At 41.8% G+C, this 22,171-nt stretch overlaps 1 protein-coding gene across 3 annotated transcripts in view; it reads right to left on the bottom strand.

Moving 5' to 3' along the window:
* ano6 (anoctamin 6) overlaps nucleotides 1-22,171 on the bottom strand; it is a 155,759-nt gene that overhangs the window by 60,901 nt on the left and 72,687 nt on the right. For all 3 annotated transcript variants that reach the window (XM_060839622.1, XM_060839623.1, XM_060839624.1), the window contains 2 exons: nucleotides 9,747-9,881; nucleotides 4,085-4,150 (listed from right to left, as the gene is read on the bottom strand). In XM_060839622.1, the coding sequence (XP_060695605.1) occupies nucleotides 4,085-4,150; nucleotides 9,747-9,881 (201 nt within the window). The remainder of the gene's footprint in view (nucleotides 1-4,084; nucleotides 4,151-9,746; nucleotides 9,882-22,171) is intronic.

The raw sequence follows: 22,171 nt of genomic DNA, 5'->3' as shown, positions 1-22,171 counted from the left end.
CATGTAATTATAATAAATTTATGAATTTCAGGTGGGCTTTAAATGCAAACTGCTGCTTTCGTAAAGGTAACCACAGAGCAATATGGAATGAAAGCAGCTGACCACATTTTGCAATTTGCAGGGCAACACTGTCCACCAGGACTTGGTGAAAATGGCAAAACCACCAGTACTTGTCATCCATACTCTAATGAAACTGCCAGTAACTGTGAAAATCTGCACATGTGCAGAATACCGCCGAGGTTTAGCAGTTGCTATCAATAATGCTATGCTCCTCCGTCAACTGCATTGTTGATGATCCCTCAGAGTTTAATCCTGAAGCAATTAATGAACTGTCAAAAAGTTTCACTTTCACTCTGTCTTGTTGTTAATTTAAAATGTTATACTTTGTTGAATTAGAGCTTCTCATTTTTTATACAAGTAATGGAGCAGTCTATAGAAAAATAGAAGCTGATATTGAATGATAAATCAACCAAAAACTTAAGTCATATTTCCATAGTTTAGACTTTTAAAAAGAAATTATTGCTCAACACCCTCACTGGCCCTGATTATCTAATTTTATCTTTGTGGAATGTCAATTTCTTTTAATCATGATAAATTCCACACACTTTCAATTGTTTTCATGGTTGTATATGGTACTGTAACTTTCACCTTAATGATAAACAACAGTATCTGAAAGTATAAGAGTTAAAGACTTGAGTATTTTTAATTTCCTGCCTTGATGTCTGTGAGAATACCTCAGTGTTAGTAACTTTGTGTTCTGTTCACAGGCATCAGTGCTTCTAAAACTCCAGTCATCCAGATGTGAACTGGTGTCAGGAAATGGAAATTCATGCCAAGGAGATTGCTCAATGTTTTTTTGACCGTTTCCTTTGAGCTTGACAGCAAGTTCTGTTGCTTCACTGCTAACCACAAAATCTGGCACAAGAACATTTTACTCACTCAGCAATTATAACAGAGTGCCGCACTATTTCACAGAAATGTCCATTAGTTGGAGAAGTGTGTCTCTAACAGGGAATACAAGTCATAAAGCAATCCACTGAAAAATAGAAGCTGATATTGAATGATAAAGTAACCAAAGGTTTAAGTTATATTTCCATAGTTTAGACATAGAGTCTTAGAGCTGGACAGCATGGAAACCCATCCGTGGGTCCCACTCGTCCATGTCGATCAGATATCCGAAATTAATCTAGTCCCATTTGCCAGCGTTTGGACAGACCACATTTGGCGTGTTGTGCACTTTTCAGGCCCATATCTCAGGAAGGATGTACTGGCCCTGGAGCATGTTCAGAGGAGGTTCACGAGAATGGTCTGAGGAATGAATTTACTTATCAGGAATATATGAGGACTCCAGGTTTATACTCAATGGAGATTACAAGGATGAGGGGGGATCTAACTGAAACATAAAGAATACTGAATGGCCTGGACAGAGTGGATGTTGGGAAGATGTTTCCATTGGTAGGAGAGATTAGGACCCGAGGGCACAGCTTCAGAGTAAAGTGAAGACCTTTGATAATGGAGATAAAAAGAAACTTCTTCAGCCAGAGAGTGGGGAATCTATGGAATTCATTGCCACAGAAGGCTGTGGAGGCCAGGTCATTGAGAATATTTAAGATGGAGATAGATAGGTCCTTGAGTATCAAGGGAATCAACAGTTACAGGGAAAATGGAGTTGAGAAACTTATCAGCCATGATTGAATGGCAGAGCAGACTCGATGGGTTGAATGGCCTAATTTCTGCTCCTATGTCTTATTGTCCATATCCATCTTCACCCTTCCTATTCATATACCCATCCAGATGCCTTTAAAAACATTGTAAATGTACCAGCCTCCACCACTTCCTCTGGCACCTTACTCCATACATGCACCACCTTCTGAAAAATGGCTCCTTAGGTCCCTTTTAAACCTTTCCCTCATAAGAATGGAAATATATTGCGAGTGCTAATTGTAACAAATAGCAAGAAATAACGTGGCTTCCAGTGATATGTTTAATCATTAGAAGTAAATATAAATGAAAACAAAAAATGAAGGCTTTTTATATCAAGAGTGCAATCCCCCATTGCATTAATTGTAATAAGTTGAAAAATTTATTTTTCTAATAAATGATTAATTAATATCACGCGATGAGGTAAGTGTTGAAGGAAGTGTGCATTCACTGTGTGTGAAAGCAGAAGATAGTTAATAGATCATCATAAAGTTACTGCCAATAGTATATTGAATATCATATATAGTGTCCTATATGCATTGTTGGTCATGATGTAATATTTCCCTTCTTTGCACCATTCACACTGTCCACTTCTACTTTTTTTCTTTTTGGCAGTTTCTCTGCTGTTTGATGCCTGGCTTTTCCATGTTTATTTCACAACATTGTTTTGCTCCTAGCAGACTAACTGGATTGGATTTTGAAATCTGCAATGAGGCAGGGCAGGTCACTGCTTCCCACAACAGTTTAGCAATCTCTCTGGCGTGCACTGCACCTTCTCTTTGGCAATTTAAATCCAGCACATGGCCAAGGGGAATTCCAGGTGTTCAGTAGCAGAGATGTTCATGTTGGCAGGAAGAATAAAGTATTACTTAAATGGAAAATGATTGCAGGTTCTGAGATGCAGAGAGCAAGCTAGGTGTTCTCCTGCATGACTCTCTAACAGTTAATATGCTTATGTAGCAAGTAACTAAGGAGGCTAATGGAATGCTATCCTTTATTGTGACAGGAAGTGATCATTAAGTAAGGATGGTATACGGCAGTTATACAATCGATGAGGTGTGATTGAGGGCATTGATGATACTGTGTGTAGTTCTGCTCTCCTAGTTTAAAGTACAGTGCAGACTGTTCAGGGAAGATTTACTGGTTTGACATCTGGAATGAGAGGGTGCGTTAAGAGGAAAGGTTGGACACGCTGGGCTTGTTTCCAAGGGGGTTTAGAAAGGTGAGGGGTGACTAGACTGAAATACATAAAATTCTGAATGGCCTTGTTAAGGTGGAAGTGGAAAGGGTGTTATCTCTTGTGGTGAGCCCAGAGCTAGTGGATACTGTTTAAAGATTAGAGATTGCTCTTTTGGAACAGTCTCTCCTACCAACGGAAACATCTTCCCAACATCCACTCTGCCCAGGTTTATTTTCATTAGAAAGAAGGAGATTGAGGGGGGACCTGATTGAGGTTTACAAAATCAAGAAGGGTATAGGAAGGGGGGATAGAGACCAGCTTTTTCCCAGGGTGAAGGATCCAATAATGAGAGGTCACGCTTTCAAGGTGAGGGGTGGAAAGTTAAGGGGGATACATGTGACAAGTACTTCACACAGAGGGTGGTGGGCGTTTGGAATGCGTTGCCAGCAGAGGTGGTAGAGGCAGGCACGGTAGATTCATTTAAGATGCGTCTGGACAGATGCATGAGTAGGTGGGGAGCAGAGGGATACAGATGCTTAGGAATTGACTGACAGGTTTAGACAGTACATTTGGATCGGCTCAGGCTTGGAGGGCTGAAGGGCCTGTTCCTGGGCTGTAAATTTTCTTTAAGTCTGTTCTTTTTTCTTAGAGGGCATAGGTTTAGGGTGAGAGGGGAAAGATATAAAAGAGACGTAAGGGGCAACTTTTTCACACAGAGGATGATGCATGAATGGAATGAGCTGCCAAAGTAAGTGGTGGAGGCTGGTACAATTACAGCATTTAAAAGGCATCTGGATGGGTATATGAATAGGAAGGATTTGGAGGGATATGGGCCAGGTGCTGGCAAATGAGACTAGATTGGGTTGGGATATCTGGTCAGCATGGATGAGTAGGACCGAAGGGTCTGATTCCATGCTGTACATCTCTATGATTTTAATTATGTCACACTAATGATGTTGCTTTTATCTGAGGTATGGACGAGAAACAAATGGAAATTGCTAAGGGAAAATGATTAAGAACAAACTCGTGTTTGGTTGCACAGAATATACGACACAAGAATAAAGTGCAGTTTTAACCTTTTATTATTGAAGAGGCTTGAAGTTAAAAATTGGACCCTGGATGAGTGATTACAATAACTTGGACCAGATTTCTACAACATAAACTTATCAATGGAAAGTACATAAAAGTCAAATGAGTACTCACTGATTTTGTCGCTTCAATCTGTATGCCTTCTTTCATTAAGTTTTCTTGAAAAAATGCTCTTTTTCTCTGCATACCAAATAAAGGATATTTAGGAAAGAGATTTAAAGAAATATAACATTCTTAACTGAGTCCAGACTGAACTGCACATTTAGGTTCAGTTTTTAAAAAGTTACAATCAATTTCTATCTTTGCACATACCTGGGCAACAAGGTGGAAAATAAAAATATATTGTCCTATTCTGAAGAACGAAATTTCAGATGCTTTTATTGAAGTCACTCCTAATACTCAATACTGTTCCAGTGCCCAGGACCAGAATGTGAGAAGGAAGTGTCTCAAGCTGCTGTTCCTGGAAGCCCCAGTTTTGGAACTAGAAAGGCAACTGGAGACACTGTGGAACATCCATGAGGAGGAGAGACTAGTGGATAGCATGTACAGAGAGGTGGCTATTCCACAGATTTAGACCCCAGAGGCAGGGAGGGAATGGATGACCACCAGGCACTGAAACAGGACTAGAAGCCAATATAGGGCCCCCCCTGCAAAACAGATTTACTGTTTTGGTTCAGTTGGGGAGAATGACCTCTTGAGGAAAGTAGCAATAGCAAAATTTGTTGCATCACGATTGGCTCTGCTGCACAGGACAGGAGGAATATGTCTACCTGTACAGGGAGACGGAAAAGAGGGAAACAATGTCAAAAAAAAGAGAATGGTAAAGAAGAAAAGTGATAGGCAGAGAATTCAAGGGCAATTGTAGAAAAGTAATTTATTGTCACATGTACTTTTACAAAAAAGAAGGAACAAATTTATAAGTCGCCTTACTACAGCACCTAAATTAATAACTGAAGTCATAAATAAAAAGAAAAAATGTAAGAGGTCACCAGGTCCATTATGCTCCTGGATTTGGGAATCGCTGGAAAATTGGGCTGAGATGAGACCTCCATTCCAGAACTAGACCTCTGCACTGAGTGGCTGGAATACCTAGAAGTCACCCAAGAACTCCACTCTGGGACAAGACCACCATGCCAGGTTGAGACTGCTATACCCAGGGACGACCCCCACCAGGTGCCAGGCCTGTACCGCCTTTCTGGGCTGCTGGAAGCCATCTCGTCACTGGGCCTGGGCCAGGAGAAGAGGCCTCTGCCAAAGTTAGGCAGGAAGGTCAGGTGCCATAATAAATGGAAACATTTAAGAAATTGCAACGATTGTTCATTTCTCAGTGGTGCAAAAATCAAACAGGAAAAGTTGCCTGGCCATGACAATAAAGGAAATTAGGGATATTATTAGATCCAAGAAAGGGTGGTAAAAATTGACCAAAATAGAAAAAGTGGCTGATCTGAGCAGTTGATTTAGCAAAGGAGGATAAAAGTGGAAAATAGAGCATGTGGGAAACGTGCAAACTCATTTAAAAAGCGATTGTAGGTATCTGAAGAGAAAAAGATTAATGAAGACAAATGTAAGTCCTTTACAATCAGACACAGGGAAAGCTATAATGGGGAACAAAATGATGGCAAACCAATTAAACACATATTTCGCTTTTGGCTTCACAAAACAGGACACAAATAGCATCCCTAAAATGTTTGGAAACATGCTCTAGAGAGAAAGAGAGAGGAAGCAATTAGTGACTAGTGGAATTCTGCAGGATCAGTGTTGGGACCATAACTATTCACATGGTACGCTAACGATTGGATGAATGAATTGAGGGCATTGTAGATAAGTTTGCAGATGAGAAAGATTGTTGGAGGGACAGGTACTGTTGGGGAAGCAGAAGAACCCAGACAGGCTAGTACAGTAGAGGAAGTGCCAGACAGAATAAAATATGGGTAAGTGCGAGGTGATGCACCTTGGCAGGACGAATAAAGGTGTAAACTATTTTCTAAATGGAGAAAGGCTTTGGAAATCTGAGGTACAAAGGGAACCGGGAGTCCTTGTTCAGGACTCTCTAAGGTTAATATGCTGGTTCATTTGGCAGTAAGGAAGACAAATGCAATGTTAGCATTCATTTCGAGAGGGCTAGAATACAAGAGACGAGGCAGATAGATTTTTAATTGGCAAGGACATCAGGGTTACTGAGTGGAGGCAGGAGAATGGTATTGAGAAACCTAACAGCCATGATTGAATGGTGGATGGACCAAATGGTTTAATGCTGCTCCTGTATCTTTTGGTCTTCAGTGAAAAATATCAGTATTAGTATGGAAATGGTGTTGGAGATATTGATAGGAATAAAGGCCAATATATCCCCAGGGCCCAAAAGTCTATATCCGAGAGTATTTAAGGAAGTGGCCATAGACATAGTGGGTGCATTGCTAGGTCATTTTACAAGATTTTATAAACTCCAGATCAGTGGCAGTTAATATAACCCCACTACTTAAAAAGAGAGTGAAAACAGGAAATTACATATTAGTTAGCTTGACATTGGTGGTTTGGAAAATACTAGAGGCAATTATAAAAGATTTAATACCCGGGTACTTGGAAAATAGTGACAGGACTGGACAGAATGTTTTTAATAAGGTCCCACATAAGAAGTTAGCATGTCAAATTGAAGCACATGGGGTGGAAGGTAGTGTACAGACATGGCAGATAGGAAACAAAGAGCAGGCAGTGACTTGTGGGGTACCACAGAGACCAGTGCTAGAACCCCAGTTATCCACAATATATGTTAATCATTTAGATGAGGAAACTAGATGTAATATCTCCAAAGTTTTTAGATGAAACAACATTGGGTGGGAGGGCAAAATGTGAGAAGGATGTAGGGATGCTTTAACTGTGCCTTGGATAAGTACAGTGGGCAAATGCATGTCAGATGAAGTGTAATGTGGGTAAAGATGAAGGCAGGTTATTATCTAAAATGTGACAGGGAATTCGGAAAGGAGAAGATGCAATGAGACCTGGGTGTCCTCGTACATCACTCACTGAAAATAAACATACAAGTGCAGCAGGCAGTGAAGAATACAAAAGGTACGTTGGCCTGATAGCAAGAGGATTTGAATACAGGAGCAGGAACCATTTCCTGATGTAGGGCTTATGCCCAAAACATTGACACTCCTGATCCTCGGATGCTGCCTGGTCTGCTGTGGTTTTCCAGTGCCATACTTGTTGACTCTGATCTCCAGCATCTGCAGTCCTGACTTGCTCCCACAGGAGCAGCGATGCCTTGCTGCAATTGTATAGGGCCTTGGTGAGACTACACCTGGAATATTGTATGGAGTTCAGTCTCCTTATCTGAGGAAGGAAGTTCTGGCTATGGAGGGACTACAACCAAGTGTTTACCGGATTGAATCATGGGACAGCAAGAAGAGACACTGGATCGACTAAGACGATATTCACTGGAGTTTAGGAGAGTGTGGGGTGATCTCATAGAAACCTATAAAATTCTAACAGGATGTTCCTGATAGCAGGCGAGTTCAGAATCAAGGGTCACAATCTAAGGATGTGGGGTAAATTGGACCGAGATGAAGATACATTTCTTCACCCAATGAGTGGTGAGCCTGTGTAAATCTCTGCCACAGAAAGTGGTTGAGGCCAAACCATGAAATGTTTTCAAGAAGTGGTTAGATATGATTCTTAGGGCTAAAGGAACCCAAAGGATATGGGAAGAAAGTGGGAACAGGGTACTGAGTTGGATGATCAGGCAATGTTGAAGCTGGCTCGAAAGGCCAAATGCCCACTTCTGTTTCTAAACCATGCTATCTCTTTCCAATTATCTAGTGTTTTCTTTAAAATGCTCAGGTACAATCTCTTTAAGGATCAATTCTCACATCAATATTCAAATCTTACTGCACCAGCATGACTTCAAATGTAAAGAAATAGCAGATCTTCCTTAGTACTTCAGTGACAGCCTGCTCATTTTTAAGAGATGTCACTCTAAAAATGAGGAAGTACAAACCCAACAATTCACAATCTAGAAATTAGGTGAACTTTTGTTGGTTCCTTAATAAATATTTCAAACAATTGAACTGTGCAAGCAAAGGAAAGATTGTGCAAAAAAATTGAACACTTCTCCAATATTTCTAACACTGAACACAATCCCCACATCATGATCATTAATTTAACATTGGAATTGGGCAGTATGAGAGTATTTTTCTTGTTAGCTCCTGGAGTGATGTTCCAGAGAGCAGAATGGCCCAGTACTCATGAGTTTATTACTTTGACCAAGTGACAGCTCCCCAGGAGTATCACAAGCACCAGTGCCTTGAAAATTCTCAATCTATGTTGACTAACTCTGGTTGGAGGAGAAAGTGAGGTCTGCAGATGCTGGAGATCAGAGCTGAAAATGTGTTGCTGGAAAAGCGCAGCAGGTCAGGCAGCATCCAAGGAACAGGAGATTTGACGTTTCGGGCATAAACCCTTCTTCCTGAAGAAGGGCTTATGCCCGAAACGTCGATTCTCCTGTTCCTTGGATGCTGCCTGACCTGCTGCGCTTTTCCAGCAACACATTTTTAACTCTGGTTGGAAGAAAGCACACACCGCAAAACTCCCCACAGCTTGGAGAATCCTGGCCATTATTGTTCCAAGAGTTAAGAGAACAAATTTCTGAGATTATACAGTCCAGTACCTATACATTCCAACTTAATGAGATCATCAAAACAGGAATTCTATTATTAATGTATTTATGAATCAGCAAATGCTTAATTCTCCACTCTTCAACCTTTTGCTTTGGTTCATAAAGTCTGAGCTTACAGTAATTTAAGAATTTTGCAGTTTTCAACAAAAGTTATTCAAAGAACAATCAGCTTGGGAACAGGCCCTTCAGCCCTCCAAGTCTGCGCTGACACGTTTACCCTTCCACACTAAAACTCTCTTCATTTACCGGATCAGTATCCCTCTGTTCCCCTCCCACTCATGTCTTCATCCAGGTGTTTGTTGAATGCTGCAGTTGTGTCTGCTTCTGCCACCTCCTCTGGCAGCGTGTTCCAGGCATCCACCACCGTTTGTGAGGAAAAACTTCCTTTTCACATCTCTTTAAGAACTTCCCAGCCACCTCCACCAAATCGTGAACTGTGTCCCCTAGTAATTGACCCCTTCACCCTGGGAAAAAGCGTCATACTTTCTGCTCTATCCATGGCATTCACAATCTTATAAGCTTCTATCAGGTCGCCCCTCACACCCCTGCATTCCAATGAAAACAAACCCAGTCTACCCGACCTTTCTTCAAAGCTAAAATCCCCCGTACCAGGCAATATCCTGGTAAACCTTTTCTATACCCTCTCCAAAGCAGCCACATCCTTCTGGTAGTGTGGTGACCAGAGCTGTACGCAATTCCTCTCTTGTCATGTTGAAAAACTGGAATCCTTTAACACTGTAGGGGCATGATTCTGAGACGGTGCCAATACCTCAATGTTTGTAGAGGCTTGACGTTCTCCAGTTTGAGAACTCTCTTAACCGTGGAATATGAAGTGATTTTCATCATGAGTCTAGACAGATACTGCGGCCCAAAAAAGGAAATCACAGAAAATTCACTAAAGCTGCATTCAGGTTTGAACAGAGAAAGAGACTGTCATAAACTGCAGGAAAGAAGTTGAGCAAACAATGTTTCCTGTTTATTCATGAATACTTCCCAACACTCCACATCACCATTCTCTAATGAATAGAGAAAAATTAGAGTCATCTTGCATCTGAATCTGAAGGAAAAAAGTTCTAATGCATGAACAGGTATAACAGGTGGTACCTTTCTGCTTAGAATTGATCTCATTCGCTTTTTGTCTCCTGGCTTTCTGCGCTCCTCTTCGTAAACCAATACAAAATCAATTCGACGTTGGCCATCAGCAAAAAAGATAGAGTCTTCATTCCCATCAAACTCAACCTGTGTTGAATAAACCATGCATATTTCAATTCAAAACATTTTATTTGTTTTTGCTTTCATGTGGCCAACAATGGATGTAAAAGGCAGGGAGAGGTCCTGCAATCCCAAACTCACAAATGATTAACAATAACTTCTGGACTTGCCAGATTTTGCAACAGTGAATGCACAACAACAGCGGCAGCAAATGGCTAAACACGAGCAATGCAATAATTTTGAAGTCAGGAATATCCTGGTTTAGGATTTCACATACCAGAGAAATTAATGTGAAATATTGTGCCTCACATACCACATTGTGAACACCCATGGGGTCCAATTGGTAAATGGAACAAAAACACTCTGCCAAATCATCATATTGAAAAGTCTATAACACAAATAGCTCAATAAACATGGCATTAAACGTGTATTTCTTCACATTAGCTTGTCACGATATGCAACATTATAGAGTATCTGCAGGAAAATAACAGGTGGCGATTAAAGCAGAAAAATCGTATTGGTTTGAGTCACTACAGTTTTCTCATTTATCAGTCTCCTGTTCAAGCAACAGATTTTCTGACATGAGACATACTGGAGCAGGCAAAGTACTTCAATCTACATACATGTACACAACCAATTTATGTACAAGCCCATTTCTTATGATTAACTTACAACTGTTAAACAGCCAGACAACAGGATGAAGGAGCAATGGTCTGAAAGCTAGCACTTTCAATTAAACCTGTTAGTCTATAACCTGGTGTTGTGTGATTTTTAACCTTATAAAACAGGATGCACTTTGAAGGTCCAGGTTACTTTTAATATCTATGTAAGGAACAAATCACAAGCATCCTCTCTCCATTCAAAACAAGAGGCACGTTAATACATTATAAACAAACATGCTAATAGCTGAAGTGCTAATACTAAGTTGTGATGCAACATGGATCTGAATGGAATGGCCCTCTAACCCATTTGCTAATGTGAAATTAATGTGAACTATTGGGCCTTGCAAGTTACAAAACCCACAATCTTCCCTGAACTCAGAGAACTTTGGCTAGTAAACATTCCTTTGAAAGAAGAAGGTATTTGATTAAAGGTTCACAATTGCTTCTTGTTGATAGAATATCTCTCTATGTAGAAAGCCTGAAAATTTAACAATGATATTTACGTGTATTTTAGGTAGAATTGTAATTATTCATGAGAGACAGTATATTTTATGGATTCTACCTGATTTTACAATAGCTCCTAGAAAACTGCTGGTTCCAAATCTCTCTGGGATTTGCACCTATTTTGAGCACCATGGTACATTGCTGATCTGGTTATTTGTCTACAGGATGCTCACTCACCAGAATTCTCAAGAGCTTCATTATACAGAAGATTCAATGGAAGTTCATTGGTAACTTTCTCTCTATCATAAGATCAGAAGTGGGGATTTCACCAATGATTGCATTATTCTCGATCAGTGGTGCTGGAAGAGCACAGCAGTTCAGGCAGCATCCAACGAGCAGAGAAATCGACGTTTCGGGCAAAAGCCATTCATCAGGAATAAAGGAGGAGAGCCTGAAGTGTGGAGAGATAAGCTAGAGGAGGGTGGGGGTGGGGAGAAATTAGCATAGAGTACAATGGGTGAGTGGGGGAGGGGATGAAGGTGATAGGTCAAGGAGGAGAGGGTGGAGTGGATAGGTGGAAAAGGAGATAGGCAGGTCGGACAAGTCCAGACAAGTCATGGGGACAGTGCTGAGCTGGAAGTTTGGAACTAGGGTGAGGTGGGGGAAGGGGAAATGAGGAAACTGTTGAAGTCCACATTGATGCCCTGGGGTTGAAATGTTCCGAGGCGGAAGATGAGGCGTTATTCCTCCAGGCGTCTGGTGGTGAGGGAGCGGCGGTGAAGGAGGCCCAGGACCTCCATGTCCTCGGCAGAGTGGGAGGGGGAATTGAAATGTTGGGCCACGGGGCGGTATGGTTGATTGGTGTGGGTGTCCCGGAGATGTTCCCTAAAGCGCTCTACTAGGAGGCGCCCAGTCTCCCCAATGTAGAGGAGACCGCGTCGGGAGCAATGGGTACAATAAATGATATTAGTGGATGTGCAGGTAAAACTTTGATGGACGTGGAAGGCTCCTTTAGGGCCTTGGATAGAGGTGAGGGAGGAGGTGTGCGCACAGGTTTTACAGTTCCTGCGGTGGCAGGGAAAGGTACCAGGATGGGAGGATGGGTTGTAGGGGGGTGTGGACGGTCTTTGCGGAAGGCAGAAAGGGGTGGGGAGGGAAATATATCCCTGGTGGTGGGGTTTTTTTGGAGGTAATTCAGCACCATTCCCAATACTGAAGTCATCCATGTCCACATGCACCAAGACCTGGACAATGTCCAGGTTTGGGCTGACAAGCAGCAAGTAATATTTGAGCCACACAGATAATGAGGCAATGACCATCTCCAAAAAGAAATAATCTAACTATTTCCCCTTGACATTCAAGGAGGTAGTTCATCACAATCTTCTCCGGGGCAATAAGTGATGGTCCAGACAGCAAGCCCACATCCCATTAATGGATAGTAAATAGTGAGCTAACCTGTGAATTTCCAGTTTCCCTAGCTGGTTCACTACAATGCTAAACTGGTCCACTACAACACTAAGCTGGTCCACTTAAAATTAAATAAGAGCCATTAGGTGATTATATGTTGGAATGGTATGCCCTTGAACTGTTAATTTATTATTGCTGCAACTGCAATTTATTTATAATTATAAGAGATTACAGGAGCAATTTGAATGCAGAGTTGGCTAGGTTTCCTTTGTGCTTGAATTAGCTACATTAGCCCTCCGTTAATTGCTTTGCCAAATCGTAAATAGCTGTATGCTTTTTGCAGCATATTTTATGCCTTAGAACACTTTTACATCAGGAAATTACTCACTGGTTGCATAATGAAACAAGAAGCACCAAAATATACTTTCAGAGTATACTTCTCAACTCCCTGCTAATTGTTCTACCACTTACTTTAATTTATTCCGTCCCCGCTGACCGAAATCTTCCCCATCCAGTTTACTAATGTCCCTCAATCTGAAACAGCTCAACTGAACATCCCCTCAGACCCCTCTGTTCCAAAGAAAATAACCCCAGTTAATTTAAATCTCCTCACAACTAACATTCTCCATTCCTGGCAACATCCTCATACAAAAGCAAAACACTGCAGATGCTGCAAATCTGAAACAAATGTAGAGTACACTGGAGAAACTCAGCAGGAGTCTTTCTCTCTTCACAGATGTAGCCATAGTGTTAATGTTTCGAGTCTGGCATGACTTGTTCAGGACATCTTCATATCTTCTCTGTGCTACCTCATGCAATAATATTAGAGAATCATTTCCTCCTTTACTGTTTGTTGGCTCAGCCTGTTTTAAAATGTCTGTTGAAATTTGTTGGCAGCTAAGTACTTGGGAATGTTCTACAGCGTAGATGTAAGACCTTTTTTTTTTCTAATATTAAACTTTTTTCCCAATATTAGTTTGGCTAGAACATCAATAAATACCACGCTCTTTTTCAATTATCTTGTTGAAGGACTTAAGAATCAGGGAAAGAACAATTGTCATCTTGGTTGCGATAAGCTTCACAACTAGTGGGTTTAGAGAAGATTTGTAACTCAGGTTGAGGTTCTGGATGTAAGTTTGTTTGCTGAGCTGGAAGGTTCGTTTTCAGACGTTTCGTCACCATACTAGGCAACATCATCAATGAGCCTCCAGTGAAGCACTAGTGTTATGTCCCGTTTTCTATTTACCTGTCTAGTTTTCTTTGGATGTTTGGTGACTTTTTTCCTGGCTCTTTTTCTTAGAGGGTGGTAGATGGAGTCCAAATCAATGTGTTTGTTGATAGTTGGAATGCCATGCTTCTAGGAATTCTCGTGCATGTCTCTGTTTGGCTTGTCCTATGATGGATATGTTATCCCAATCAAAGTGGTGTCCTTCCTTATCCATACCCAAGGATACTAGTGATAGTGAGTCATGTCTTTTTGCGGCTAATTGGTGTTCGTGTATCCTGATGGCTAGTTTTCTGCCTGTTTGTCCAATTAGTGTTTGTTATAGTCCTTGCACGGTACTTTGTAAATGACATTAGTTTTGCTTGTTGTCCGTATAGGGTCTTTCAAGTTCATTAGCTGCTGTTTAAGTGTGGTGGTGGGTTTGTGGGCGACCATGATACCAACGTACTTAAACAGCAGCTAATGAACCTGAAAGACCCTATACAGAACCATAAGCAAAATAAACATCATTTACAATATACCTTGCAAGAACTGTAACAAACACTACATTAGACAAACAGCAGAAAACTAGCCACCAGGAGACATGAACATCAACTAGCCACAAAAAGGCATGACCCGCTATCACTATATCCTTACATACAGATGAGGAAGGACACCACTTTGACTGTGACAACACATCCATCCGAGGACAAGCCAAACAGAGATACGCACAAGAATTCCTAGAAGCATGGCATTCCAACTGGAACTCTATCGATAAACACATCGACTTGGATCCCATCTACCATCCTCTGAGAAAAAGAACTGGAAATGACATCACCCACCCAAAGAAACCTAAACACATAAATAGAAAGCGGGACATAACACCAGTGCTTCACCTGAGGCTCATTGAGGATGTTACCTAGTACGATGACGAAATGTCTCAAGCCGAACCTTGCAGCTCAGCGAGCAAACTTACATCCAGAGCTTCACAACTGCCTGATCGTTTGCCTTTCAAAATGAAATATAAAGCCAAAGGCAAATGAATGGTCAGTCCTGTTTGCACAGAGGATCTGGAGGAACAATCAACTTAGACCTACTTACTGTGCGGCACTTGCTGAGTAGTTGAGTCGTCATTGTGCATAATGATTAGATAATGGAACAGACCAAAACATCACAGGATGGCAATTCTGCTAAGGAAGAAATTGATCCTTCTCAACTGTCTGCAGCCCTCTCCATGGGTAAATTAGTGAGACTGAGGAATTCGCATGAAGTGAAACACCCAACACGAGTGAACGGCAGTAGATATGGGTGGCAGGGAGAACCCAAGACTTGATACAACAGAGGCTCTAGTGGCATAATGATAATATCCTTACCTCTAAGCCAGGAGGCTTGGGGTCAGGTTCCATTGCTCCAAAGGCATGCCAGAACATCTCTGAACAGGTTGATAAAAATATTTACAAGGTGAGGTCCTCTCCCAGCTCTACTGAGCAGCACAGTGATGAGGACTTTGCTTTCCTAAGGCCATTAGAAATGCTACTGTACTTTTAGCAGTGTCAGGAAATGTTCTTAAAAGCAAAACAAAATTGGTTGAAAGATGAATGAAAGGTAATTATCATTGCCATTAACCATCGCTAGCAGCACCTTCTAAAACCATGAAGCAGAAGAGCATTAGCTACCTGGGTTGGAGGACATTGACATTCCTTCAGTATTGCTGGGTCAAAATCCTGGAACTCTCTTCAGAACAGTAAACCTGGACTAATGTGATTTAAGACGACAGTTCATCACCACTTTCTTAAAGGTAGCTAGGGAAGGTCAACATATTCTAGCCTAGTCATGTTCACATCCCAGGGAAAAGTGATTTTAAAACACTGATCTTGGACAGGATATTGTACAGTAAAGAACAAATTCAAAACAAGCCCTTTTCAATTTGACAGTGACCCAGATTCCACCATCAAGCTATCACTGTTAAAATGGATGATAAATCAGAAGCCACCCCAGTGTTGATGCTATTGCTAACTCCTGGGGACTAACCACATTTGTATCGTTACATTTGCATAACTCTCTGTCATTGTACAAGATCAGTAATGGAGACTAATAGTGATGTTGATTCACCCATGAGTGCAGTAACCATTCTGTTGATTTGATTCTGCTCACTTTTAAAACTAGACCTGAAGAACAGACTTGAAAAGCAATATTCTATTTTTAGAATAGGAGGAAGTGTGACTTGTATTAGTAGTGCTGAGCTTAAGCAACGCAAACCACACAGCACACAAATAACTGCAATCTCATTTTATTATATGTTTACTTCATCTTTAGACTTTTGTCACACACATGATGGGTGAGGAAAGAATTCTGAAATTACAGGTTATTAATGTTTATAAAAACATTGCAATAATTTACTCCCCAATTATGTTTTGCAACATTTGACAATCAGTATGGATTGATAGGGATTGAGATTGTAAATTAATAACTTTGATCTGCATACATACTTATTTTGAGAAACCTGTTATTTTTATTCGTTCAGTATTCAAATATATGTTTCTCCAAGCTATCTCAATTTAGCTCCCCAAGTTAGGGTTAAGTGTTCTTCAGTACAGAGAAAAGTAATGGCTTTCTAATCCATTAAAATAGCACATTTTGACCCAATATTTCGAGAGATAGAGATCACAGTCAGATTGCAACTCTGCTCCTTTTCACTTCCCCTAATCCCGGAGCTCCACCTTTCTGATCTTAACTTCCAATTTGGGTCTCTTGAAACCCAAAGTTTCCCTGTCCAGCAACCCTTCCAGCTGCGGGAACAGGAATAGACGCCAAGACACCAACCTTTTACAGCAGTAACTGCAATATCCCAGGGTTTAAAGATCTGAAGGTATGGAGAAGATAAGACAAATGAATGAGGAGGGAGGGTAAGGTGGCAAGCAGGTGGGTGAGAGACTAAGGTGGCAGATAGATAGAAATGGGTGGCAGGTGAGTGCATAGAGCCACAAGGAAGTGGGTGAGGGTTTAAGGGTGGGCTGGGGTGGGGCAAGATTGTGGTGGTGGAGTATGTGAGATCAGGGGAGGGTAGTTGGATTGTAGGGGGATATTGAGGGGGAGGGGTATAGTTACCCAGAAGTTAGAACAGATTTTAATTCCCCTCACTTTTCCTAGGTAACCAGCTAAGTAAGTTAGAACCCTTTGAATTGTGTAATTCCAGCTCAGAGTTGGAGATCTTTACAGATAGCTCCACAGACAGGGCTCCTGTTTATCAGAAGATTAAACTTTCCAGGCAATTACTGCATAGCCATTGCATCAGGACTTCCAAGGGATCCGAGCATACGTCTTTCAGGGTACACCCAGATTTCAACTCCATCGAGACTGGGTCAATATTTTTAATTAAATACTCTGCGTGCTAAACGATGCCATTACATTTAATGTCTAACAATGCAACCTTGTATATCAACTACAGAATCAAGAATCTATTCTAGTGACCTGGCTCTATGTACAGCAACCTTCTGTGGCTCTAGTAAATGGAGTCTCCAGTTCCGTGAACGTTAGTTCAAAATGACAAAAGGGTTTGCTGTGAGTGAAAACATATTGTACAAAATCCAAAAATGGGCACAGGGATCCCAAAGTGCCTCTAACACATATCAGCACATTGTGTATGTCAAGTTAGCGTTGCTTGCTTTGGTAATCATTGCTGAGTGCAGCTCACTATCTGCACTGCATCCAGCTACAGCAGGGAGTCCAACCTCCTAACAGCCTAGCTTTACTTGAAGGATGCCCACACTTCTTAAAGGGCTGGAAAAGTGACTGGAGTTGTTTCAGAGGTGCATTTATTCAGCTGAGCACACGCAGTTTTTCTAAAATGATTTTGGAAGTGTTGGGTCAAAGGGTGGAAAGGTGTCCTGTGTCCGGGGAGGGTGGTGCTCGTTGCCAGAGGCCACCCAGGTATGAGGTCAGGTGGCAGTGGGTAATAACTGGAGTGGATTCCACCTGGGGCGTATGCTTCTCAAGTGTGGATGCAGCATAGAAGAATTTAATGGCTCAAGTGTGTTGTCGTGGCTTACAAGTTCAAAGTCACGTTTAACAAACTGGACCATGAGCCTCACTCGTGGCTCATATTCAGCACACCCCCATCACTCACCTACCAACAATATCTTTGAATCAGCTCTCAAGCATAACATTCCTTTATTCTCATAGACCTAGCACTGTTGTAACTTCACACCCAACAAACTGGAAACTATCCAACCATGAGAGCCACAACAAAAAAAGAATTGCACAACATCCAATAAAGCATTGCCCTGTGTTGCAAAAGGTAGCGCATTATAGCTGGCAGCAGGAAAGAGCTGCTGAGTGAAGAGTCGGCATCTTTTTAATCCACGTGAGGAGACACTACTAACCACCAAGGTACAGGGTATTGCTGAACCTGTGGTCATTCATGTCAGTGGAAAAATAATGATGGGCGTATAAGCATACCTAAGCCACCTCCTCTTATTCCAATTCCACCTCGTCCCTTAATGCCTTCTGAACAAGAAGGTGCAGTAGGCATGAACATACACTGCTTACTTCCTCCTCTCCCTTCCCCAATGCTTGTAATCGCTTTTCACCTATTGTTTCCAAGAACTGACACCTAAAAATCAGTGGAGGAAGGGGAAGAAAGAAGCGAAAATATTCTTTAGTTTCTTCCATCTTGAGTAACAAAGGTTGTTCCAGCATAATGTCACGAAGACTGATCCCGACTTAGCTGATTATGGCAGAGCTACCAGAATGGTACAGTGACTAGAAGCTTGAGGACACGTACCTGTCAGTGGAGGCTTGTTCTTCCTTTCTGCATGGGGTCTGACTCAGAGTCATGAGCTACGCTAAAACTGGACAATCCCTGCTGCCTGGTAGCTAGCCTTTGTCATACCATGGTGACTCATGTACAGCTGACAAGGAAAATGATGCAGAATTAAAAAGTGGTGGTGGCACCAGTGGTTGTAGGTCAGGTGAACACTGAGGCAGTGTCATTTGGGTGTGAATATAGGAGGTATCGTTAGTAAGTTAGTAGTTTGTAAGTTAGTAGTTACTAAGATGACACCAAGATTGGAGGTGTACAGGACAGTGAAGAAAGTTACCTCAGAAACAAGAAGATCTTGATCAAATGGGCTGAGGAGTGGCAGATGGAGTTTAATTTAGATAAATGTAAGGTTCTGCATTTTGGAAAGGCATATCAGAGCAGCACTAACACACTTAATGGAAAGGTCCTGGGGAGCATTGCTGAACAAAGAGACCTTGGAGTTCAGGTTCATAGCTCCTTGAAAGTAGAGTCGCAGGTAGATAGAATAGCAAAGGAGGCATTTGGTACGCTTTCCTTTATTTTGGTCAGAGTATTGAGTACAGGAGTTGGGAGGTCATGTTGCAGCTGTACAGGACGTTGGTTAGGCCACTGTTGGAATAGTGCATGCAATTCTGGTCTCCCTCCTATCAGAGGGATGTTGTGAAACTTGAAAGGGTGCAGAAAAGATTTACAAGACTGTTGCCAGGGTTGGAGTATTTGAGCGATAGGGAGAGGCTGAACAGGCTGGGGCTGTTTTCCCAGGAGTGTCAGAGGCTGAGGGGTGACCTTATAGAGGTTTATTAAATCATAAGGGGTATGGATAGGATAAATAGACAATGTATTTTCCCTGGGGTGGGGAAGTCCAGAACTAGAGGGAAGCGTACATAAGGTCTAGGCAGCTAAGAACAGAACAGGCCCTGGAGGAATATCGGAAGAGCAGGACAAGTCTTAAACAAGGGATCAAGCAGGTTAAAAGAGGTCATGAAATAGCTTTAGTGAGCAGAATTAAGGAGAATCACAAAGCATTTTATTCTTATATAAGAAGCAAGCAGGTAACGAGAGAAAGGATTGGTCCACTAAAGGATAATGAAGGAAAGCTGTGTGCCGAACCCGAGAGAATAGGTGAGATTCTGAATGATTTACTTTGCATCAGTGTTCACTGAGGAGAGGAACATGATGAATGTTGAGATCAGAGATAGAAGTTTGATTAGTCTGGATCACATTGACATAAGTAGGGAAGATGTGTTGGGTAGGCTAGAAGTTATTAAGGTGGACAAATCCCCAGGACCGGGTGGGATCTATCCTAGGTTGCTGAGGGAAGCGAGAAAGGAAATAGCTGGGTCCCTGACAGATATCTTTGTGGCATCCTTAAATACAGGTGAGGTGCCAGAGGACTGGAGGGTTGCTCATGTTATCCTCCTGTACAAGAAAGGTATTCTGGGTAACTACAGACCAGTGAGCCTGACGTCGGTGGTGGGAAAGTTGCTGGAGAAGATATTGAGGGATAGGATCAAGTTATGTTTAGAAAAGAATGGGATTATCAGTGATAGGCAACATGGTTTTGTGCGGGGGAGATCGTGCCTTACCAACTTAATAGAGTTCTTCGAGGAAGTGACCATGTTGATAAATGAAGGAAGGACTGTTGATGTCATATATATGGACTTTAGTAAGGCATTTGATAAGGTTCCCCATGGTAGACTAATGGAGAAAATGAAGTCACATGGTGTGCAGGGTATTCTAGTTAGGTGGATAAAGAACTGGTTGAGCAACAGGAGACAGAGAGTAGTAGTTGAAGGGAGTTTCTCGAAATGGAGAAAGGTGACCAGTGGTGTTCCACAGGGGTCAGTGCTGGGGCCACTGTTGTTTGTGATAGACACCAATGATCTGGAAGAGGGCACTGTTGGTATGATCAGCAAGTTTGCAGATGACACAAAGATTGGTGGAGTAGCAGAAAGCATAAGGAATTGTCAGAGAATACAGGCGGATATAGATAGACTGGAGAGTTGGGCGGAAAAGTGACAGATGGTTTTCAATCCAGACAAATGTGAGGTGATGCATTTAGGCAAGTCGAATTCTACAGCCAATTATACAATGAATGAAAGAGCCTTGGGAAAAGTTAATGGGCAGAGAGATCTGGGAGTGCAGGTCCATTGTACTCTGAAGTTTGCGACACAGGTGGATAGTATGCTTGCCTTCATTGGACGGGGTATTGAGTATAAGAGCTGGAATGTCATGTTAAAATTGTACAAGACATTGGTTCGGCCACATTTAGAATACTGTGTACAGTTCTGGTCGTCACATTACCAAAAGGATGTGGATGCTTTGGAGAGGGTGCAGAGAAAGTTTACAAGTATGTTGCCTGCTATGGAAGGTGCTAGCTATGAAGAGAGGTTGAGTAGGTTAGGTTTATTTTCATTAGAAAAAAGGAGATTGAGGGGGGACCTGATTGACGTTTACAAAATCTTGAAGGGTATAGACAGGATGGATAGAGACAAGCTTTTTCCCAGGGTGAAGGATTCAATAACGAGAGGTTACACTTTCAAGGTGAGAGGTGGAAAGTTTAAGGGGGATACACATGGCAAGTACTTCACACAGAGGGTGGTGGGCATTTGGAACGCGTTGCCAGCAGAGGTGGTAGAGGCAGGCATGGTAGATTCATTTAAGATGCATCTGGACAGATGCATGATTAGGTGGGGAGCAGAGGGATACAGATGCTTAGGAATTGACCGACAGGTTTAGACAGTACATTTAGATCGGCTCAAGCTTGAAGGGCTGAAGGGCCTGTTCCTGGGCTGTAAATTTTCTTTGTTCTTTCTTCTTTGTTCTAGAGGGCATAAGTTTAGGGTGAGGGGGGAAAAATTTAAAACGGACGCAAGGGGCAACCTTTCACATAGGGGGTGGTGCGTCTATGGAATGAGCTGCGAGAGGAAATGGTGGAAGCTGTTACAATTACAACATTTAACAGGCATCTGGATGGGTATGTTAGTAGGAAGGGCTTAGAGGGATATGGGCCAATTGCTGGCAAATGGGACTAGATTAATTTAAGATATCTGGTTGGCATGGATGAGTTGAACTGAGGATCTGTTTCCGTGCTGTACATCTCTATGGACACAATGGATGCAGCAAAAGGGATGGGAAAAGAACTTAAAAACTGAAACTAAAAAGATAAAATTGCTGTAAAGACCAAACGGCAAATGTTTTTCTTTTGTATATTTATCTAAAAAAGAAAACTTTACTGGATTCTGGTTACAGTCTCTCAAAGTCTGGGCCAATGCATGAAATTTTGCTGTTGCATGTATGATGTTGTAAGTTATTCACTGCCAACTGACTGAGCAGAAACTGCTGTTTTCCATAATGAACTGATTAGAACTAACTCACAGACTTGATTAAATTGTCAAATTAGGAAACTGATTTCCTGCGTATGATGACTGCAGACAGCTCCCGATTAGAAAGGCATCACTGAAATACTGGCATGTGGATGATCCACTCCAAGATCCCCCAGAGGACTCCCTTCATGGGGTACTTGAAATATCATAACATTCATGGCTATAGGTCAAGTACTGCAACATGGGATTCATGTAGATATTTCAGTGCAGACTGAATGGCCTCTTCTGTGCTGTATAACCCTATGACATTGCATATGCCAGTCTTCAGCCAATCCAATTCACTCCGTATTAAATCTAAAACTGCCCATGACACTCGACAGAGCAAAGACTCTGCCCAAAATCTAAGTTTCTTGAGAACATTAGCTCTGACAACATTCTGGCAATAATACTGCAAACCCGTGCTCTAGGACTTG

This window comes from Hemiscyllium ocellatum, chromosome 19, assembly GCF_020745735.1.
Source record: "Hemiscyllium ocellatum isolate sHemOce1 chromosome 19, sHemOce1.pat.X.cur, whole genome shotgun sequence".
In the NCBI taxonomy this organism is placed as follows: Eukaryota; Metazoa; Chordata; class Chondrichthyes; order Orectolobiformes; family Hemiscylliidae; genus Hemiscyllium; species Hemiscyllium ocellatum.
The sequence above is the reverse complement of the archived record's forward strand: the minus strand, read 5'-3'. Positions and strand labels throughout refer to the sequence as shown.